General features: G+C 39.6%; 1 protein-coding gene and 1 pseudogene across 1 annotated transcript in view; both read right to left on the reverse strand.

Moving 5' to 3' along the window:
* LOC112829701 (fatty acid desaturase 2-like protein FADS2B) overlaps positions 1 to 20,544 on the reverse strand; it is a 35,000-nt gene extending 14,456 nt beyond the window's left edge. The window contains exons 1-5 of the mRNA XM_025879424.2: positions 20,224 to 20,544; positions 11,693 to 11,803; positions 8,589 to 8,786; positions 7,031 to 7,132; positions 2,351 to 2,476 (exon numbers count right to left, since the gene is read on the reverse strand). Coding sequence (XP_025735209.2) covers positions 2,351 to 2,476; positions 7,031 to 7,132; positions 8,589 to 8,786; positions 11,693 to 11,803; positions 20,224 to 20,544 — 858 coding nt within the window. The remainder of the gene's footprint in view (positions 1 to 2,350; positions 2,477 to 7,030; positions 7,133 to 8,588; positions 8,787 to 11,692; positions 11,804 to 20,223) is intronic.
* On the reverse strand, positions 14,406 to 14,977 carry LOC112829353 (mitochondrial import inner membrane translocase subunit TIM14 pseudogene; annotated as a pseudogene).
* Positions 20,545 to 23,748: the final 3,204 nt, after the last annotated feature.

A 23,748-nucleotide genomic window follows, 5' to 3' on the forward strand; every position in this document is an offset into this window, starting at 1 on the left:
AGAGAGAGAGAGACCACATGAGAGGGGGGAGGGTCAGAGGGAGAAGCAGACTCCCTGCTGAGCAGGGAGTCCGATGCGGGACCCGATCCAGGGACTCCAGGATCGTGACCTGAGCTGAAGGCAGTTGCTTAACCAACTGAGCCACCCAGGCACCCCTGTGATTTACTATTTCTAAGGCATAATGATATTATATATATCTTTTTAGGGGGGAGGGAGGGGCAGTTAGAGGGAGAGGGAGAATCTTAAGCAGGTTCCATGCCCAGTGCAGAGCTGAAGTGGGGCTTGATCTCACAACTTTGAGATCATGATCCAAAATCAAGAGTCGGATGCTTAACCAACTGAGCTACCCAGGCACCCCTACATATAATCTTAATACTGGGAATTTGATTCATTTTCTAGGAGTCTCCTTAGTTAATTTAGTCTGTGCTCAGCACACAAGGGCAGCAAATACCCCAAGGGGAGGCTTAGAGGTAATGATTATATCTCCAATACCTAGTAGACATACAATAAATCTTTAGCTGAAAGAATGAATGAATAAATGAAAATTTATATTTCTATATTTTTACTATAGTTCACTTGGTCACAACACTATGGGCAGCATTTGATTTCTTCTCTCCCCCATTCTGTTGATACCTTCCCTCTTACATATAGAGTTCTTTTCCTATTTGGATAGCAGGGTTGACTCTTTCTTTTCTTACTGTCATAGATAAAAAGAAATATCACGGTGATGATATAATAAGAGCTATTTGCAGTTATTCCCAAACCTCCAGATATTTAAATAGTGGGAAACATGGAAAAAAGAGCAGGTGGAAAATTCCTGGGAGATGGCACACCTAGATGGAGGACTGACTTTGAGTATCATTCCAAAGGAGGGCTCTACATCTTCCAGAACGTGAGCATAGGTAGAAAGGTTGGCAGTAAAATGAGAAGGAAGGGAAAGTTCAGGGCTCTTCAGAATCATTTTTTATGTAAGATAACTGAATTTTAGAGTTTAAATAATTTTAAGCAAAGCTTTGGACAGTAACTGTGAAACTATATCACATAGAACCCTAAGGTCTAGGGACGTGTCCCAAGAACAGCTGTAAAACTTGGAGAGGTGACCTCCATCATTTGTAAAGAGGTAGCATATGTATTGAACATAGCCCTAAAGAAGGTACTTCTGGAGAGGGTCTGCCTGCTTCATAAAAGTCAGTAAGACAAATCCTTGCTCTGTGGGGATGATTAGAGAAATCAGTGTCACAATTTTGGTGATAGGAGTCCACAACCATCAGAGAGGTCCAACTTGATTGTGGAGCCATTTGTCAAAAGCAACCAATTCATGATCACAGCCAAAGACTTTTTTTTTTTTTTAATCCAGTCAAGAGACTGGTTCTTAATTCAGCTGGAGAAGGTTGGGTCTTCCAAAGCTGAGAAAACTTATTTTCAAAAAGCTGCACAATTTTTGGTTTATGTGGCGCCAAGTGCAGGCAGAAAGTGACAGAGCTGTACTCTTTTATTTTAATAAAACTCCTAAATTCTTTTAGAAAATAGCAGCCTCTTTCTAAATACCAGGATCTATCATTTCCCTTGGAGGAGAAATACCTTTCTGTGATTATCCTTGTACCTCTTTGTTGAAGTAAGACTTTCTCCTAAAAAATTTGGTAAAAGTCCTTCACATGATGATTTTAAGTTGAGGTTACAAAAAAACCCAGCAACTGAGAAATTCTGGAGTTGACTTTTCCCCTCCTTTTTCTATTGTTTAAGAAGTCCAAATTAGAGGTGAGATCTCTCAGTGTCCTACAAAGCATTTGGCCTGTGGTTCATGTATAAATGAACCAAATAAACATGAACTAAAAATATCAGCATAGCTTTTTCTAACTGAGCTAGAATTAGGTGAGATAACTAGTTGTTCAGGTATTTGTGATTTAATGCTTACTGAATGTACTGACATGTTTTTTCTGAATGAATGTCTCCATGTCCTCGTTAAACTTTGGGGAATCATTGTCAACCTTAGTCATCTGGTTTCACTATCTAACATCTTGTGTTTCCTCAGAGGTAGTGATGGCAATTGAACAGGGATCTGTCACCGGGATTGCTCAAGCAGGATGATATGGGTTATCATATTTCCTGTTGTAGGAGGTTGGCTGGATGTCCTTTAAGGTCATAGAATCACATGCTCTACATCTCCTTCTATTCAAACAACCCCAGATTCGGTTATTTCATGTTTGTGTCCTGGACTTAAAAGAGACATGGTCTGAGAATGTGCTTGAAATGGGAACCTCCTACTTAATTTTTCCTGGACAAGACCATAGATGTTTCCAGGAACCACTTCCAGGAACATTTCTCATGTGCTCGGGAATTCTAAACATACCTTGACAGGTTGTAAATCTCCAACCAGGAAAAGTGGGCCCACATTAATATCTGGGTCTTTGGGGTAGATGTTTGGTTTTACATGATGTTGGAAGTGTTGGTAATTCCACCATTTTGTTGATAGGCCCTGAGGAGAAAAGAGGGTTCATTAGTGGCGAGATTTCTCTTCTGAAATGTCCTTCTCTGTCAGAGTTTTCTACATGCATCTCTAAAGTCAAAGTAAGATATCTGAGCTTCTTGAACTTGCTCCTGGGTCACAGAATGACTCATTGGACAAAGGCTTTCAAAACCTACAAACAAATAATTATGTGATCCGGGAACACAAATTCAGACTAATGCAATTCCTGATCATGAAATTTCATAAAAACCTGTTGCAATGAGATGTTTTTCCATCTCCCTTTCTTTGGAGGGGGGTCCTCATTTAAAAAAATTCTAAAGGTGGATAGGGCAAAGAGTATTCTTATTTTACAAATAAAGAAAACTCGGCTCTTAAATTTTAATTAGCTCTGGGGGAACAATGGTGCTAGGAATCCTGCTTCAATGAGTATTTCAAAGAATCATGGATCTGAAATGATTTTTTAGGGGGGCTTGGCTCAGATCATTGGATGTTCAGGCTTCAATGCTCTCATATAAAAATAAATTAGAATAAAAATATTTGAATTGATGCCAAGCTCAAATCATCTCTGATTAGGTTGTTTGTGATTTTCTCTCTCTCAATGACAGTCTGAAGGTTTTAAGAGAGCTAAGATTTGGGAGTACATTGATGTGGTTTCATATCCTGGATGTATAAATACTATTGTGTGGTTTCGGTAAATTTCACCCTCTTTGAGGCTCTATTCCATCTTCAGTAAATGTAATATAATGACAAGTATCTTCGTGAGTTGTTTGTGGAGACATGAGATGATGTATGTGTAATGTTGGCATATCGAGATACTCAATTTCTCCTCTTTTCCCCTACTACATTAATCACTACAGAAGAATGAAGAGCATTTGTGTTTTTATTGCATATTTGACCTCTCTCAGTAACTGGCTATATGTATTTTAGATCTTCACTGTTCAATACAGTAGCCACGAGCCACATGCTGGTTGTTGAGCATTTGAAATATGACTGGTCAAATTAAGATGGGCTGTATGTGTATAATACTAGATTTTGAGACTCAGGATGAAAAAAGGAGTGTAAAATACATATTAATGATTTTTCTGTTGATTAGATGTTGAAATGAAAATATTTTGAATATATATATATGGGTAATAAAGGTACCTTTTAAAATTTGGCTATTAGAAAATTTAAAATGATTTATGTCATTTTAATGTGGCTTGCCTTATATTTCTGTTGGACTGTGCTGGTCTAGACACTGATATCTGCTGTAGAGGGGGTTGGGCATGTTTGAAAATCTGCAAGTGTTAACCTTGTCTTTCCATGGTCCTTTTGCAGAGTCCTCTCTTAGCAAACTCCTCCCAACCCTATCCATCAGGAGAGATATTCTCTTTTCACCTCTAACCCACTCCCTACCATCCGTTAGTGAAATCTCTCTTCCTCCATCCCAGATCTCTCCCCTGAACCTCATGTTTGACAGGGCAGTCATTTTCCAAATATTTCCTTTTGGGTGGCTCATGATATGTCAAGCTCAGTGTGTATTCATCAATTTTTATTCCCCCTTCTGGGGCTCCACTGCACTCTGCACTTCTCCCATCAAACTGCATACCCCCCCACTCACTCTTACAGCTGTGCATTTGCCCTTTTATTGACCCATTCATTATTTATTTTGAAGTACATCCCATGCATCAGACATGGAGCCAAGCATTTGGAATATAAAGTCAGATGTGATAAAATGGGGTTCCCACACTTATGAAACATACAACCTCAATGGGACCAGTAAGCACATAAGGACACTGTGATAAGCAATGATTCACTTTGTTAATTAAATCTTTTGAGAGCCAACATTTTGGCCTCTTCCACCAACTGACTGTACCTTTGCAGTCATGACTATCTGTGGAAACTGGTAATAGGAGAGACAAGTTTTGATTCATGATAGGTCGGGGAGCAGATCTTGACAGCTCAAGGTTCTGAAGTTTTAGAACAGTGGTCAGAGTAATTATGGGTGTGATCTAAAGCAGCAGGCACTACCCTCACCCCCCAGGTCTGGAAGTCACAATTACTGGAGCCAAAGGATAGACTGATCCATGGGGAAGTGAAGATTATCAGCTGCATGCAAATAGGCGAGGCTGCCCACACCAAATGCCATCTAGAAACTATCCTAAGTCATTTCTTATTTCCAAGTGAGGTCCTTTCCTGGTGCTGTCTAAGGAATCCAAGCCTTGGCTTCAGGCATTTTTTGGCTTGAATTCAAATCCCTGCTACTGGATGTGTGTGGCCTTGGGCAAAATCCTCATCTGTGAAATAGATAAGAAGAGGATTACATGCTTCACACTCCTCCCCCCAAATTATTTTCAGATGTAGTCATGGAAACAGGATAGGCCAGATTTTCAAGGTAGGTCTTAGTATCAAATATTTTGTCTCTTTGTCCCTGTAACGTACTTGATTCTTAGAGTTTTCAAACTGTGTGGGTGTTGGGGGAGGGCAGTTGAAAGATATGCTACAGGGAGTCCATTTGGATTTTGGATTTGCACAGAAGTCCAAAATGTGTGCAGATATTTGGCAGTGTGCTTTCAGAAGGGCTCTTTTATTGCACAAATACTATGAAGACCAGACATACACATTTACTTAGTGCAGTGAGAGAAAAAAAATCCACCCCCCCCAGATCTCAATATCTGTGCTTTTCCAGGGGGAGGGTAAATTGACATGAAATCAAGTTTTGAAATTTAAAATTGCTATGTACATAGAAGGTGAAGGTGTTGCTGCTTATATTATAATTTTCTTTGTTACCTCCCTCCTGCCTGCCTTTCCTTCTCACAGATAGTTTTCTCTCCTGCACAGAGTGAAGCTTATATTCATTTTACTCATGAATCACTGGTTTTGCCTGCAAAAAGGGCAGAGTACACTCAATTTGCCTTTAGAGCATTTCCCATTTACTTACTCCGTTCATGAATCATCAAGGTTATATTCATTTCAACTAGTGCAAAATTGTTTCTGGCAACACAATTTACAGAGGGAGAGAGAGCAGTGGAAGAATTTGGACCAATGGGAAAGCAGTGACTTTTTAAAAGGACCAGCAAGGGTGGAGCTTGAAATATTACCTATAGTGGCACCACATCAACTGTTAATTATCTCCAGGGCACATGAGTCCCCCTTTTCCTCTGACTTCCTCAAAACAGAGAGAATTGGAGAGCCCATTACCTAATTCTCACAAGGACAGAAGAAACTGTCTTTGTTTTTATTCTGTGGTAAAGATTTCTGAGTGAATACAGAAACACTTTGTCAATCTTGCACTGGTGGATAGAAGGCAGAGCAGTGTACCTACAGGAATTTTCCAGTTAAATGAGACTTGTCATGCAAAATGACAATATATTATTTATTCTAACCATTTTGAGTAACAGACATAATTCTAATATGAATCTAGATCCAACTCTGCTATTTAATCTACTTAAACTTAGTTTGCTCACCTGGAAAGAGGGTTGATAAGACTGTGATTTTAAGTATCTTCCAGTTCAATATAAAACCAGTGTGTTAGGGCAAAACAAATAGGCTCTGAGTCAGTGCTTATGAGTTTTTCCTAAAGTGACCTAGCTTGAATGCAAGATTCAGCTTAGTGGAAGCCTTAGACGCACTTCCCCCCCTTTGGGCCAGAGTACATAGTCAATAAATCCTAGAATGTCATAGAAAAGCAGAGATTCAGTTTAAGTCCTAATATTAGGGGTGAGAACACTGAAAGCCAGAGATAGAATATGACTCAGTCAAGATCACACAGGGAGCCTTATCATAGCCAGGCTAGAACCCACTTCTAGCAGTCCTGTACTGTTACCTTGGTTCACACATCCATCCATCCATCCATCCATCCATCCATCCATCCATCCATCCATCCACTCAACAAATGCTATTGAAGGCATAATATGCACCAGGAACTCTGCTAGCTACATTGCAGTGGCACATAGGAGAACGTGCCTGCCCTCCTAGAGCTTATGTTTGGGTTGTGAGGGGAGACAGGATCAACTACCATCATAACCACTGCTTTTTCCAGAAGTCTGGGGTTTGCAATCCTCAACTCTTGAATGGTGCCATCTGAACTTTCTTGTCCATTCTCTTTCTCTTCACTTATATCTATTCTGCAGGCTTTCCTTTATTTCTTCATACCCTATCCTTCCAAGACTAATCAGGCTTGCTGGATTCCTGTAGCTTCCCAGCAGTAAACGTTCAGTCTCCTTCTATGAACACTCCCATTCGTGATTTTACAGGGCACAGTCCTTCTCCAATGAGGTGGTTTCTTAATGGGGTTCCAGGGATTAGGCCAAAGAGTTTATTAGGGTAAGAAAAGATATTGGAACTTCTTAAATAAAAATAAACCTTTCCTCTTAAAAATTTAACATCCTCATTTTAACATATATGCTATAATATTATATACGTATTAGCATATATATAGTATCTACATTATTAGTATATTTACACTTATTTGCAAATATATTTGTACACAAACATTTTTTACTGACATGAGTGCACAAACTTGGAAACCACTGCATTAGGAAATGTTTGAGAATCCCATCACACTCCCCTAACATCCTGTACCTTGAGATGACTCAACAGAAATTTCTGCATCAGGTGGTTCCACTTGGACTTCATAAACATGGAAAGGTGTCCCGTGTCATGCTGCAGAAATGAACTCTGACCCTAGAAGAGAGAAGTTGTTGTTAGAGAAGTTGGTGGGGGAGGGGGGTCAAGAAGAAATTAATAAATAAGCCTGCTTATTTATTAGGAGCCCTTTGGAGAGGAACGGTGGGAGATCTCTTCTGATCCCAAGCCACAGTCACTTTCTATTTCCCACATGTTGCATTCTTTCCCGCTTGTGTGCCTTTGTCCATGGGGTTCTTACAGCTTAGAACATTTTCCTTGCCACTGTCAAAATCTTCCAGTGAGAATTAGAAAGAGTACGGCCTTTGGAGTCAGGCAGATTTGGGTTCTCAACTGTTCTTCACCATGTATGTGTTGCATGGATCTTGGCAAGATACTCAGCAATCTGAACCTCAACTCTTCATATGATAAGTAGGGATAATAATACCTTACTCATGGACCATCAGGTAACTTAAATACCTACAAAGTGCCTGGCTTATGGTAAGCACCAAAAAATGTTTGTTACCTTTCCAGTTTCCAAAAGAATTGCTTTTCAATAAAAGCAAGTTGACATTTCAAGAAAAAAATTAACATAAAATTCTGGAATTAACATCGAAACCTTCCCTAGATATTCCAATGAGAATTAAATGCCTCTTTCTGCTTCAACAGCACACGCTTGTTCCTCTTCTTGTCATTAATGTCATTTTGTCATGTAGTATGTTTAGCAATTTGAACATCAATCTCCTGCACTTGAAGACTCTTCCCAAAGGCAGGAACCAGGTGCATTTCCTGTCATGTCCACAACAGTGTTGCGCTCACAGAAGGCCATGATCAGAGATTCATACTTCATTCAACAAAGATTTATCAAATGTTCTGCTATGTGCCAGTTGATTATCATTTATGGTGGAATCCATACGTTCTTTTTTTAAAAAAATTTAAATTCCAGTTAGTTAACATACAGTATAATATTAGGTTCAGGTGTATAATATAGTGATTCAACACTTGCATACAACCCCCATAGTGTTCATCACAAGTGCCTTCCTTAATTCCCGTGACCTATTTTACCCACCCCCTTACCCCCCTCCTCTCTGACAACTGTCAGTGTGTTCTCTGTAGTTGAGATTCCGTTTCTTGGTTTGCCTCTATCTCTTTGTTGGTTGGAAGGTGAATACAAGATAAAAGTGAGTGTTACATGGCTGAAAAAGGACTTCAGTTACTAAACTGGTATGTAGAGAATTGGGTAAAAAGTAGAATGTGTCATGAATTGAATATTTCCTATGTGCCAGTCACTGTGCTAGGCATTTTACATATTAACTTGTTTAGTCCAGAATATTTCCATAAACAATTGTTATCCCACTTTACAGAAAAAAGAACTGGGGTCTGGCAAGGTGTGTCAGACACTGATGAGTAGCTTGCCAGGAAGTGTCAGGCAGCAGCTGGTGCCAGTCTAAAGAGAGAAGGAAACATTTTGAACCTTCCCCCTAAGCCACTGCCTGAGCTTAGGCTACCTGCTTACCTGGGAAATTACGAGAAGGAAGGAAATGAATATTGTCACAAGCCAGCCATTGCCAAAATGCCACACCATTAGCCAAGCCAGGGTCTCCAAAATCAAGATCTGGGCCAAGTGAAGGAAGAAGAACACCCGGTTGGCCTTGAACATGTTCATGGCCTCTAATGTTCTTCGCAGTTCTTGGAAATCTTCCACCAACTGGGACTGAGAAATAAATATTCAGGGAAGGAATTAGTTCCCTCAGGGAACACAAATGAACACAGTGAATAATCTATTTTATTAGCTTATTAATATCTTAATCTTAATGAATAGAAATTTATTGATATTAATATGTTTAATTGGGCAAAATTAAAAACATAAAACCATGAGCAAACAAAACCTTTTAAAAAGTTATGATAATATATATATATGTATATATATATATATATTTTTTTTTTTCTGGAGAAGAGAAAGATGAGTAGTGATAAACCATGAGTATTGTTTCAGGTGTTGATTGATCTCTGATTATGCTATTGTCTATATGGATACCCCATACTTAGGGGTAGAGTTTACACAGTGTTTTCTATGTCATCAGCAGTTTAGTATGTGTGAAGGGCTCTTTCATTAAAGATTATGACAGCAAAATACAGTTCACTTAGATTAGCTCAAAGGATGACTTTCCTGTGAGCTGCTTGATGGAGCCCTAGAAACAAGACAGGATCTCTGGTGGTGTTAGTGTTTGTCTGTTGCCCTGTATGGGGGTCCTGGTTCCATGTTTGTGTAACAGGTGTACGTGCATGTGTGTGTATGTACAAGGCTAGTATTGGTTTACCAGCTTGCCAATCAGACTGGAGAATCAGTGCAAGGTCTGCGAAGAGATATCTTTTAGCTTAACGACTAATGGGTTTGAAACCAGGACAGTTGACATAGTGACCAGGGTATGAGAAAGAGACCAGGATGGTTCAGATACACCAAAGGAGAGACATTTGCAGTATCAGAAGAAAAAACTATGAACAAAATTCTAGAAGCAAACGTTTTCATTTGAAAATTCACTGATTCAACTTTTAAAAGATCTGCTGCCTAGGTTCATTTCTCAAGCTGCTATCAACTTCGGAATTCTGGTAGCCATGGATAATCTTAAGAGGCCATCTCTTAGAGTGCCTTCCATCCTGGTCATCTTTTCCAACCCATTTATTGTACAGAGTAGGAGTTCAGCAAGCCCAGAAGAGTGACTGCTCTGAAATCAGCAAGTCAGTGACAGACGCAGGACTTCAACTTATGCCACCTGACACAAGTGTTGTGCACAAACTAATTGTCTGTATGCATATATCTGAGTATATATGTGTTATTTTACACACATATGAATATATCTGTGTATCCCTATAGATGTACTAAAGAAAATTTACAACAGACCTTTTCTCCCAGAGACCAATACTCCTTTAGATAATGAATGATTGTCTTATAGCTCTCAACCACTAGTGGACTTTCTTTTCCACTGAGAAAATTTTAGGAAAAACAATTAAGTTCTGCATCATTTTCTCTTTTTAAACCGAAAGCCTCCTGCTCTAAATGATGGGGACATATCTGGAGGTTTGTCAATTGCTGGTGTCACCGCTGAGTTCATGGTAATGATAGTATCTAAAATTTATTGAGCATGTACTATGTTCCAGACACTGTGCTAACTTGAAATGCATTTAACTCTTTCCATAATCCCCCAATATCTCCTAGGAGGTTGGTGCTACTGTTGTTGCTATTTTACAGACAGAGAGAAACTGAGTCATGGCGAGGTTTAGTAACTGGCCTGAACCCATACAACCCACGGCAGGGCGGGGCTGTGAGTTCAAATGTGCAGCCTCAGAGCCCTTGCTGTCAAATGCATTGTTGTGCGTCCTGACACGTAGCTGTGCGGGATGCACGTGGACCTGAGGGGCGAGCATAAGTGTTGGTCCAAGGTCCGTCCCAAACCAGTTCTTTGTCCTCAGATTCTGTTGTTTCTTGGCAAGTTTGTCTCCTCATTTCTTAAAGCAGAAACATAATCCTCATTCTATCTTCCTCACGGTGACATATGGATCAGCACTTGGTACAAATTATTTCTGAAGAATTACACGGAATGTAAACAGTTTTAACAAAACAAATTGCAAGAAAAAAATGCTCAATATTAGTTAAAATCCCTTTAAGCTTTATGTAAAATCATACCATAATGTGGTATGAGCTCGGACTTAGTGAATATAATGAATCCTCCATCTTCAAAGTGTAAGGCAACTTTGGATACATTGATGGACTACATAGAAGCCTACTTACTAGAAGGTGTTTATATAATGAATACCATTAATTAGAGAGGTACAATATTGACTCTTTAGACTTCCTTCACCTAAGGATCTCTAGATTCAATGATGTAAAAAGGGCTTTGTATTTGCTATTAATCTTACAGAGACCCTGTCCTTTGGAAGACAGTATTTCAGGTGGCCAAAGTGTTAGAGAAAGAAAGAGTGACACCCTTCCTTGGGGAATACCTAAGGGATTGGGGCCAGAAAGAAGTGACTTGGAGTCCCAATTCTTTGACCCACCAACTGTGGGGCTTCCAGAAAGTAATTTATTCTCCCTGGACTATAATTTCACCAAATTTAAAAGGGGCTGTTTTAGGATCTATTCACATCTTTCATTCAATAGCTATTTATGGAGTCTCTACTACACGTCTGATCCTGTGCAGATGGGTTCTTGAGGACACAGGGATAAGCAAAATACACATATCCCCTGCTCTCATGGAACTTACTTTAGCAGGAAACATAGACACAGACATCAAACAGTTACAAGCAGCCACTGAAAAAAAAATTGTATGTGTACATTGCCTGGCACGAAGTAGGTACTCAGAGACATGGAATTACTGTTTGGTGCAGGACCAAAAATTTCATTCCTTTCTTACGCAAAAGTTTAAGTGTTCTGAGGGTCTCAAGAGGATGACATTGTTTTGAAATATGCAGAATCTACTCATTCATGCTGTGGCAGGCTCACCCAGGCATGACGGCTGGTGTCTCACGGAAAATGATCAGTTCTTGGATATATCAGGAAAGAGTCAACTGGCTCTTGTCCCCATCCCTCCACGTGCTCCTGGGTCCCAAGACCTCACTCACATTTTTGTTTCTCTCCTGGCTGGGCTCTTCCGGGGCAAGCTCTCCGATGAGCAGTGGCTTAAGGTACAATCTTACAATGTCAAGGTTCAGGTGCATGGCTCTGAAAACATCCTGTAAATCAAAGAGAATTGCTGGACGCTTAGGAGACACACACTTACCTACAGAATAGTCCCCTTCCTTACCTCATCCTGCACCCATCTTGGGAATCAGTAGACTCTGTTACAGAGGATTTCGTCTAACTCCAGGTGGATGTTTCAAGTTGAATAATCACAATTACCCTTGGAAGTCCTCTATGAAAGCCTCAGGCTGGAGATCCACCTACTTAATGCACTGCTTCACTAGGCAAGACCAACACAGCCAGGACATTCCTGAGCATTGAAAGAGATCACTCTTTATTTTGTTGAGCACCAGAAGAAGTAGTTGGCTTGAGTTAATGAGCCATGGTGACTCTTTAAAGCCCAACATCAGGCTTGGTGGAAGTTGCTCACACTATCTGAGGCACGGAGTAAACACGACTAGCTGTGAAAATCCCATCTCCCATCAAATCGCCCTCTTGGTTCTTGGCCAAAGCCAAGAGGAATGAGGCCTTTGAATTACATTATTTCTAAACAAGGCCAGGTTAAAGTTGACAATGGTAGCGTAGGACAAGTGCACAAGAGAGCATGGGAGCACAGCTCTGAGGTCTGGGTTGTCTAAAGTAGTACACTCTTGGCACAGTTTGGCACAGAAGGGGAGTCCTCACTTTTTCTAAAAAAAATGCTAAGACAATCTCTGCAAGGGCTTATAACAGCCAGGCACAGAATAGAGGTAACCAACTGTGTTTTTTCCCATCTCAGCTCCATGTTAAGTAGCACCTCATAGAGTCTATGAGAAGCAGTGGTGGTTCTTATATCCTGCTTATATTTGGAAGTAAGAGATGTTCTCTTCTATCCCAGGGATTTAAACAGTTTTGGGGGAAGGAGAATTCTCCAAGAGGTAGATTCTAGACTTTCTGCTAGTGTGGCATTGGGGACAGGAGTGATTAAAAATGAGGAAATATAACCAAGATTGTAACTTGAATACATGGAAGTCTTACACATGACTCTAAAGCACTGGTGTTCCATAGTCTTCACTAAGAAAGTGAACCCTGGAGTGGCATTCCTACATCTAAATTCTGGTTTCTACTTAATATCTGTGTAATTGTGGACAAGCCTCTTGACCTGTTTGTACTTCCATTTTCTCTAACATAAGGGTGATGATAATAGCCAAACAATTCATAAAGTTATTGTAGGGATTAAGTGAAAAAAACTAGAATCCAGTTGGCATATGGTAAATTCTCAATACATAGTAGCCAACTTTCTTGTATGTATACTTCTAGTGCTAAGAACTTACTATCTACATTCTCTTCAGTACAGCAATTCATAGATTTTCTTCATATATTCCAATGCCTAATGTGGTATGAGCTCTGACTTAGTGAATATAATGAATCCTCCATCTTCAAAGTGTAAAGCTACTTTAGATACATTGATGAACTACATAGAAGCCTACTTACTAGAAGGCGTTTATATAATGAATACCATTAATTAGAGAGGTACAATATTGACTCTTTAGACTTCCTTCACCTAAGGATCTCTAGATTCAATGATGTAAAAAGGGCTTTGTATTTGCTAGAACCAGTCCAGGCCCTACTGTCCGTTCTGCTTATGCATACTTTCCTTGGGAATTGCTACACTGTATGATTTCAAAGTGTTTCTTAACTGTCACATTCTACAAGTCTAAAACTTAGTTCCCTGAACCAGGAAGAGAGCCATTCAATGATTAAGAAGGTGATTAAAGTATTTTGAGATTGTCCGTAGTGAAAAATCATATTCTGCTTGTGTAGGAGCAGATTAGGATGGAAAACATTCTGATAGATCGAGGTACGAGTGTAGAAGAAAGGTAAGCCATTGAAATTTCATTTTACTTTGACCAGTCATGCAGAGTCCTGGAACAGTGTGCTGACAATAATGTTCTTCTGGGTTCATTGTTTTTTTCTGATTCCCAGCAAGATTTGCAGGCAATATGGTGATAATAGATCCTGAAAACCTACAGAGTTTTCCAGAATAGTAGGCATTGTCCTGCTATGTGGAAGTCTTTTCATTGTACTGATGAGCAGTAAAACAAAAGAATTTAGGTAGTCTTAGAATATTCAGTTAAAAGAATTTCCTAATAGAGGCTGGATATTGTGTAAGTCATGAAATCCTCTTTTTGAAAGACCTATAAAAATAAGCTATGTTATTAACACTCTTGGGCAAGTATAATCCTGCTAAAGGATATAGGGTTAATAGTATAATCTTGTTAAAGGAGAGGGGGTAAAATGAAGGGGTTAGGGGACAGTGCCAACATCTGTTGAATGTATCCTATGTACAAGGCACTCTCTGGACCAACTCATAATCAACACCTAAGTTCTGTGAGCCTCCCTCTTCAAATCTCAGAGGAGAGAAACATCTTGTCCACAATGCCACAATAAATAAGTAAATAGTAGAGCAGGGATTTGAACTAAAGACTTCGTGACTTTAAAGCCATGAAGCTGTAAAGGTTTATTCCAGCCTTAACATGCATAATTCTTTTTCTGAAACGCCTCTCTAGAGAGAAATGATGCCAGATTGTTTTGGGATGATGCTAAAAATCAGTATGTATCTGCTGAACGGATAGTAATGATGTCTTTCCACATTAGGTTTTTTTTTTTTTTTTAGTTTGTGCCAAATCATTTTTAAAATTTGTAGCTTTGAGGCATTTTGTTATAAAAAGCTAGCACTTGTATACATAAACTAACAAGAACTTAAAATTCATCACACATTTACTTCATTTTTTAGCTTGAACTTCTAGTAAATCTTTAGCTTCATTGATTTTGGCTGCAATATAAGGAGATCCTCCCTTGTCTGGGTGGTTTAAAAGCATAATTCGTCGATGAGCATCTCTTATTTTTCCTTTATTGGCAGTAGGGCTTATGCCTAGTATTAATGCTGCTTCTCGTTTTGTCATTTTGTGTTCAAACCCACCTCTATAATAGCCACCACTGAAGGCAGATTTTGGTAGACTCTGAAAAACTTGTTTTACTTGCGGCTCCATATGTTTCATGGCTTGCAAAACATAACGACCTGCAATTCCTGCAGCAGCAATGGTCAGTCCAACTGCTACCACTGTACTGGCCATGGCTCTGGCTCAGCTCCCCGGCCTCCACCAAGAGCGCGGTTCATCCCACCCCAAAGGCCGCAGCCACCAACTCCCACTCCTCTACCAGACAGCAATGCGGCCACCACCAGCAGACACTCCACATTAGGTTTTAATCCCCTGAATCACTTTTCCTCTGGCTCCAAACTGCCTCTCCAGGCTCACCATTCACCATTACACTTCACGAACCATCTTGTCCACCAGACCTCTCCCCGTTCAATAAACACTCCATGCCTCATGTTCTGAAGCTTTGCATATTGGTTCCTTTGCCTTGACTGCCTTCCTCCATTTTCTCTCTATAAAGACTCCTCTTTACCCTTCCAGATTCAGATTATATTGCCTCTCCTAACTCACTCAGGAAAGTTATTTATGATCTCCTCTGGGCTCCCATAGCTCCTATAGCTTTTCAAATTATATTGTAATGAAGCTGTGTATTGTTCCTTCTTTAGCAGTCTTTTTGTTTTTCTTTTTTTAATTGAAGTATACTTGATATATAACATTATATTAGTTATAGGTGTAAACAGAATGATTTGATATTTGTATGCATTGCAAAACGATCACCACGATAAGTCTAGTTAAAGTCTGTCACTTTACATAGTTCCCCCAATTTTTTTCTTGTGATGATAACTTTTAAGATTTAATATCAGCAATTTTCAAATATACAATACAGTATTACTAACTATAGTCACCATGCTGTACATGACATCCCCATGATTTATTTATTGTAACTGGAAGTTTGTACTTTGGAATCCCTTCACCCTTTTCTCCTACCCCATACTTTCTGCCTCTGGTAGCCACCAGTCTGCTTTCTGTATCTATGAGCTTGATTTTTTGTTTTCTTTTTTAGATTCCACATATAAGTGAGATCATATGGTATTTGTCCTTCTCTGCCTGATGTATTTCACTTAGTATAATGCCTTCTGGGTCCATCCATGTTGTTGCAAATGGCAAGATTTCATTCTTTTTTAATGGCTGACTAATATATATATTATAACATATATATATCATATTATATATATTTACATATATATATCACATTTTCTTTATACATTCATCTGTTGGTGGAGACTTAAGCTGTTCTTATGTCTTGGCTATTGTATGTAATACTGTTATGAGCTTGGGGGCAAATATATTTTTGAGTTAGTGTTTTTGTTTTCTTCAGATAAATATCCACAAATGGAATACTGGATCATGTGGTAGTTTTATTTTTAATTTTTTGAGGCACTTCCATACTGTTTCCATAGTAGCTGCACAAATTACATTCCCATCAATAGAGTACAAGTGTTCCCTTTTCTTCACATCTTCACCAACACTTGTTATTTCTTGTCTTTTGATAATAACCATTCTAAGAGGTGTGAGGTGATCCCTTACTGTGGTTTTGATTTGCATTACCCTGATGATTCAGGTCTTGTGTTCAAGTCTCTAATCCATTTTTAATTTTTGTGTATGGTGCAAGATAGTGGTTCAATTTCGTTCATTTGCATGTAGCTGTCCAGTTATTCCAACACCATTTTATTGAAGAGACTATCCTTTCCCATATTCTTGGATCCTTTGTCAAAAATTAATTGTCCATATATGTGTGAGTTTATTTCTGGGTTCTCTATTTTGTTTCATTGATCTATGTGTCTGTATTTTATGCCAATACCATACAGTTTTTATTACTATAGTTTTGTGGTATGTAATGAAATCATGGAGTGTGACGCCTCTAGCTTTGTTCTTTCTCAAGACTGCTTTGGCTATTTGGGGTCTTTTGTGGTTCCACAGAAGTTTTAGGACTGTTTATTCTATTTCTATGGAAAATACCATCCTCCTGGCTTCCCTATCCTGTAATGGATATAGCCACCTACTTCCCTATACTGCACATGCACAAGTCAGCCAGGCTGCTTCTCCCTGATTATTCAACCCGTCACTCACCACATATTGTAGATTACGTCGCCTGTGTATCCTTAGCACCCACCCCCTCTTTTCCATTCCTATAGTGAAGGTCTTGTTCAGGCCTTCAACATGTTCCCTGGGCTCCCTCCTTCATTTTGGCTGACTCTTCTTCAGTTCAGCCTTTACTTAGCTGCCAGGCTGGCCTTTCAGAAAGAAAGCATCTCCTCACGGCCTATCTTTACCTGTGAGCACCTCAGCACCCTTCTCTTTCTACTTCTCCATCTATTTTTCTACAGGAACCATTGTTTCAGTGAGAACCAGATTATTTAAGAAATATTGACAACCCATAGAGATGCAACTATGATTATTGATTATTACTTTCTTTTCGTCAACAGCTTGGAAATCCTGTTGGTTTTGTGGTGGTTGAGAGTGGGGAGGGATGCTGGGCTAGGGCAGTGTCACTCTGCGTCATGGAAGAAGAGGAAGACATGGCTCAGCTCTCTAAGACCCTCTCTCTTCTCTACCTTTCCTCTCCATCCTCTACTCTTCATGCCATGATAGTCACTGATGCTAACTGAGCACATCGTATGTGCCAGTATTATGCTAAGCTAAGGAAGTGGCTAAGCTAGGATGCCCATTCTGGCTGGGTGCTTAGTCCTGACGTGAATCCCATTTTCACTCCACCTCTATGTACATCCTCTCCTCCTCCTGCCCTACCGTCACCTCCCTTGGCTCCACACCACCCTTTTGGAGTTGGACACAATGCTTCTGTCTTTCACATGGTAGTCCTCTAAATAGCTGAAATGGACTTTTCTATATTTCCTCTAAGTTTTTGTCATCCCTTCCTTGTCAAACTGACTTTTGACCCACACAAGAAATAACTCAAGTTTCTCAGCGTCCTTCTTAGAGTGTGACTGTCCAGCGATAAGGAGGATACTTAACTTGCTTTCTTTGTTCTGGACATGCTGCTCATGTGCATGCATCACAAGATTGCCTTTGTTCCTTTCCTACTGTTGCTTTACATAAAACCTGTGGCCAAGTAGTGTTTTATGTCCTGCCCTCAATGCTTTGTAAGCCTCATTTCAATAATTGCAAAATAGCCCATCATATAGATATATTGTTAATTATATAATCAATCCTACTTGGAATTTTCCCGTAAGCTCTTTTCAGGTAAGAAGACTAGGCCTAGACTGTAATTATTAGCACCGTGTCATTAGTTTCTTTTTTTTTTTTTAAGATTTTTTTTTATCCATTTTTGGGGCTGGGGAAGGGCAGAGGGAGAGGAAGAGAGAGTCCTAAGCAGACTCTTCACTGAGCGTAGAGCCCGACATGGGACTGGATCCCTTGATCCTAGGATCACAACATGAGCCAAAACCAAGAGTTGGATGCTCAACCGACTGTACTATCCAGGTGCCCCATCGTGTCATTAGTTGTAAATCATATAGTTGGAAAACAGTAAGATAACGCATACATGCAATAACAGGAGCTGATGTACCCATTTTTTTTTTTATGGACTTATTTGTCTTGTCTTTTCTTTGGAGAAGATTACAACACATCTCAGTAGAACTAAGTAACAATAAAGCACAAACACTGCCATTTTTTCTGTATTTAATCTATGTCAAGCACCATAGGCATTATTGACTTTCACAAGGCTAAGATGAAGGTATTATTATCCCCACTTTCTAGATAAAGAACCTGAGGCTCCAAGAGCTTCAGCAGCCTCCCCTCAAGACATTCTTTGTAAGTGGTAGAGCTCAGATACAAGCCAGGCCTGTTTCATTCCCAAACCTGTACCCATAATCATTAGGTTGGACTCTTAACAAGGGTTTTAGAATGGCTGGCTACATGAGTGAATGAATTAATCATCCTACAGCAAAGACTATCATTATTCACCTTTTATGAGGAGGATGGAAGCTTGGAGAAGAGTTTCCATGTAAATAAAAGAAAGGTGTCTACCTTTGGGCACCTTTGTGTCCAGGGCCACCACACAGAGACTATACTTTCTTTGGTCCACAGTTGCCTTTCAGGGCACAACCTGCAAACACCTCTAAAGTTGTAGAGTAAGCATCTGACTGCAGGTCTTGTATGTTCTGCTCTCCTTCACTAGAGAGTATGAAGCTTCTCCACCACGGACCCCCTCTTTTCCCAGTCAGATGACACCAAATATAATCAGAATTTCTAAGCTGGTGGTAAACAGGAAATAATAATTACACTTCTGAGGCTAAGGATGCCAGTGAGATAAATAATGATAGGTACAATTTAATGAAACTTTATTAAGTGTCTGGCATTATGCTAAACACTTTACAAGTATTAGGCCCATTTACCATAAACCCGTCAGATGGGTGAGGTCATTTCCATTTTGCAAATCATGAAGTAGAGGCTGGGAGAATTTCAATAACTTTCCCGTGTTCACACAACTAGTTACAAAGTTCAGGTTCCCCGAATTCTGATTAGCTATGGAATATTACGTTTGTCAGCATTCTTTCTGAGTCTCCCATTCTTCTTGAGCCATCTTCTTTTGGAAGAAACTTTTCTCTGAATATTTTTGGATTTATTTACCTAAGTAAATAAATGCCTGGCTGATCATGCTCAGGATTTTCATTCTTAAGATATGAATCCTTAGGTGGCATGGGTATTTTCCCCTAAGGTTCTGATGGTTTCTACTTTATTACTCAATTCCTCCTTGTTGGCTAGAATTGGATGCAGAATCATGGCCTTTTCCTAATTTCTGGGAGATAAACATCATCGGCAAATTACAGATCTATCCACCCAGCTGTCTCAAGCTGAGTGGGTTTATCAGTTATTTCTAAGGTGGTTGAAGGACCACATCTTTGCCAACACCTCATCTGAGATGATTCTGTGACTTGGGTTAGAAAAGTACCATCTATAATTGTAGGTTTGCATTATGGTTATTAACATTTTGATACCTATCAGATGAATCGCTGTCTATCTTTTACACACCCCACTTATAAGAGTCTGAGAAGTTTCTCCTTGGGCACAGACATTTTTTCCCCCAGATTTTACTCACCTATTTGTTACTCTCTTCTTAAAAGACAGTGACAGATGGTAGTCACACTTGTGGTGAGCAAAGCATAATATATAGAGCTGCTGAACTATGTTGTACATCTGAAACTAATGTTAACACTGTGTCAACTATTCTCAAAAAACAAGGCAAAACAGACAGTGACTTTAATTCAAAACACAACAAAACAAGAACAAAACAAAATCCAAAATACACAAATAGTATCCACTGTCAACATCTGAGCTCATCCCAAAGTAGGAGTTAGACTTTGAGGCTTAATTTGCTTTCAGGTTCTTGCTGGATAGGAATCCTGAGAAATTGGTTTGGGAGGAGATGAGCAATTGTGGAGTTTGAGCACGTACTCAAAATACTTTTGGGAAGAGAGCCAAATCCCAGCCACCCAGCAGCTGGAAGAGAGAGGGCAGAGCTCTGAGTTCCTTACCGTGGCATCTTCGCCAGCATAGTGGTTGAGGACCTGGTGCCCACCTGGATGCCTCTTGGCCCAGCCGGTAACATCGTAGACCTTGCGATTGATCACCAGCCACTGATCGGCCTCCCGATTGTGTCTCTGGATCTCCTGCCAGCTATACATGTTGAGGATTTTTCTGGGCATGTTACATTTCCCATTTGCCTCCTGCTCTACAGAGTCCTCACTTCTCCCATTTGTTACTGGTTTCCCATTTGCTTGACGTTTCTCACCTAGATACTGCTGACCCTTTCCTGCAAGGCACCCATTACCTGCATGCTTGACTTCAAGCTTCATTGTCACTGCACCCCTGAGGTTTCTGGGTTGACTCCTGAAATTTCTAATCCTTGCCTCTGACTGAATCATAAAATGACTCTTTTCCTTTCTTCTTATTCCACTGCAATGTGATGTCTGCCCAGAAAACTTTTTAGCCTAGTTACCTCTTCACAAACCGGATAGTGAGCACATCCCCAGCTTCTCACTTCTCTGTCTGTCCTGAATCTTTTCTGCACTGATAGAGGTTGGATCACATTTTTTTCCTGGGAGGTGAGACCAACATTCTCTCCTCACTTCTCCTTTCTCTGCTGGCAGGTGTCTTAGCAGCATCCTCCTTCAGCATTAATTGTCCCTTAAGAAAGAGCTTGAGCCAATCAGTCGGTCTGAAAGTTGTGGCCCGCCCCAGGGCGGAGGGCAAGGCTCAGGTCACTGTGCTGTCCTACACTGCTACCCCATGGGGTTGGGTTCATTAGGTCTCTGGCAAGCCTGTGGATGGAGACATTTAGGTTTGTTAATTCCACATGGGAGCAAAAACTTTCAAAATCTCCAGGATGACATGAATGCTTGGTGGACTTGGGAAGTGTTCTTTGTGACAGCTGTTATTTCTCCCTAGAGTTTTCAAACTTTTTTTAAATTTTATTTATTTTATTTTATTATGTTATGTTAGTCACCATATAGCACATCATTAGTTTTTGATGTAGTGATCCGTGATTCATTGTTTGTGTATAACACCCAGTGCTCCATGCAATATGTACACTTCTTAATACAACATTTTTAACAGAATGGTTTCTGGTGATGGTTATTAAGGAGGGCACGTATTGCATGGAGCACTGGGTGTTATACGCACACAATGAATCATGGAACACTACATCAAAAACTAATGATGTGCTATATGGTGGCTAACATAATAAAAAAATTATATTATAAAAAAAATAATGGTTTAGGTTTGTCAAAAAAGCCAATGAGCAGAAAACTAGTTTTTCTCTTTTATCTTTGAAAGCTGTCTAACTCTGTCGCACTCCTAAAGGAAAGAGCAACTGATATTTGCCAGAATGCACGATGGTTTACAAAGCCCTTGTCACATCCTATAACTGATTTAATCCTCACATCAATCTTTTGAGGGAGGTACTCTTAGTGTCCCATTTTCCAGGTGAGAAAACATGAGCTGAAGACCTCAGGTAACATGCCAGAATCACTTCAGTGACAAGTAAATTGGTGCAGGAATTTAGACTTCCCAGATTCCAGATCCCCGACTTTTTCCCCTGCATTCTTCAAACCTAGGGTCTAGACATATATGATAATAACTTGACTCAGTGGTTTAGAAATGAGGCAGAAAGAGAGCTTCTGGGGTAGTGTGTAGTGGTGGTAGGGGGGAAGGGTCTTAATTTCAAGAAAAGAAGGAGCATGAAATGATAGAAAGCACCGATTCTTATATTTGGGAATCAGTCCTAAGTAAATCATCAATAATTCAGCCCAAGATTTATATACTAAGGGTTTTATTCTAGTATTGTTTATAATTGCTAAAAATCAGGGATGGTCTAAATGTCCAGCAATAAGAAAGAAGGCTGATGAACTATGTATATGTTGAATATTATATACATATTTTAAAAAGAAGTTTTTATAGAATTTTTAAATTCATGGCCTCATGTATACAATATCATCAAAAATATCAGTTGATGAAATTCTATTTACTGAATAGTATATGATTGGAAGGGAAAATGTTAAAATATTGCCATTAGTTTGGATTATAGTGTTATTGAAACATTTTTCATCTTTATTTTTAATGGTATTTCCCAGATTTTCTACAAATGAATACATGTTGCTTTTATAATTTAGAAAAAGCAGGTTTTTTTTAAAAATAAGGATCCAAGAGGGGCGCCTGGGTGGCTCAGTTGGTTAAGCAACTGCCTTCGGCTCAGGTCATGATCCTGGAGTCCCGGGATCGAGTCCCGCATCGGGCTCCCTGCTCAGCGGGGAGTTTGCCTCTCCCTCTGACCCTCTCCCCTCTCGTGCTCTCTCTCTATCTCATTCTCTCTCTCAAATAAATAAATAAAATCTTTAAAAAAATAAAAATAAGGATCCAAGAAAAAAATATATATAAAGCATGAATTTTGGAGCTAGATGAACCTGGGATCATATTTCTGTTTACCATTTATTAGCTGTAGAGCATGATGCAAATCACCTTACTTCTCTGGGCTTTAGTTTTCCCATCTGTAAAATGAAAGAAGCACTATTCTCAGTATTACACTGAACTAACACAAACGCTGTGGTATTTACAGAAACCCTCAGTAGTTTCCATGACTTCTGTATGGAGGTTTCATGAATCCAACATATATACCCTTGGTATTTGTAGGCTATGCAAATACATTCAGGCTACCTGCAGAATTTCAGTATAATTGAGGTTTGAGGGCAACAATCTGGTTGGAAATTTGTCAGGGGCAGGTAAACGGCTTGCCCAGGGGAGTAGGCTGACCCCTTATGTAAGCTTGAAATAATGTCATTTTGCTATACTACAGAATGCAAACACACTGATGGGAAGTGTGGGTGTGTGTTGGGGGAGATAACCAAAGACTCTCTTGTCCCTCCATTGGTGTTGCATTGGAGACACTTGGCACATAGCAGGACTTCTGTAATTTTTAGTTTCTTGTCTATACTTGCGTGGTTATTGAGTCTAGCTACTCATTCCTTTAAAGCTTTTGTACTTGTTTGTTTTGGGGGTAAGGAGGCTGCTTATAACACTGGAAATAAACTCTGGATTCAGAAATACCTAAGCTGAGTATTCTTGCACAAGATTCATATGATCTCTGTGTAGGTTTCCTTATTCTACAAAGTGGGGTGAATGAAAACCATACCTATGAATTTATAAAGAAGATTAAATTATATTATGTATTGGAAGAAGCTAGTTTAATGCCTAACACCTGGACATAAATAATGTAGTAGTGCTATTACTGTCATTTTATGTGTTTTATTTTTGCTTTGGAACATAGTTGTCTGTGTTTGGGGCCTCACTTCATATTATTATTATTTTTAATGTTGTTATTAAAATGACCATCATTATTAAGGTCCAGGAGAAGAGACTACCGGTGTTTGACTACGGAAGGTGAGGCTCTCTAGATTCTACCTCTTTCCACTCCCAAAACAAAGGGCCCCACAACTGGCACTTTCTAGGCTAGGAGTTCTGTTCTATCTTCTTTTAGGAGAGACTGACGTCCAGTGGACTCCATT

Source organism: Callorhinus ursinus, unplaced genomic scaffold, assembly GCF_003265705.2.
Source record: "Callorhinus ursinus isolate GAN/ISIS: 27379988/994484 unplaced genomic scaffold, GSC_fseal_2.0 scaffold21, whole genome shotgun sequence".
Taxonomy (NCBI): Eukaryota; Metazoa; Chordata; class Mammalia; order Carnivora; family Otariidae; genus Callorhinus; species Callorhinus ursinus.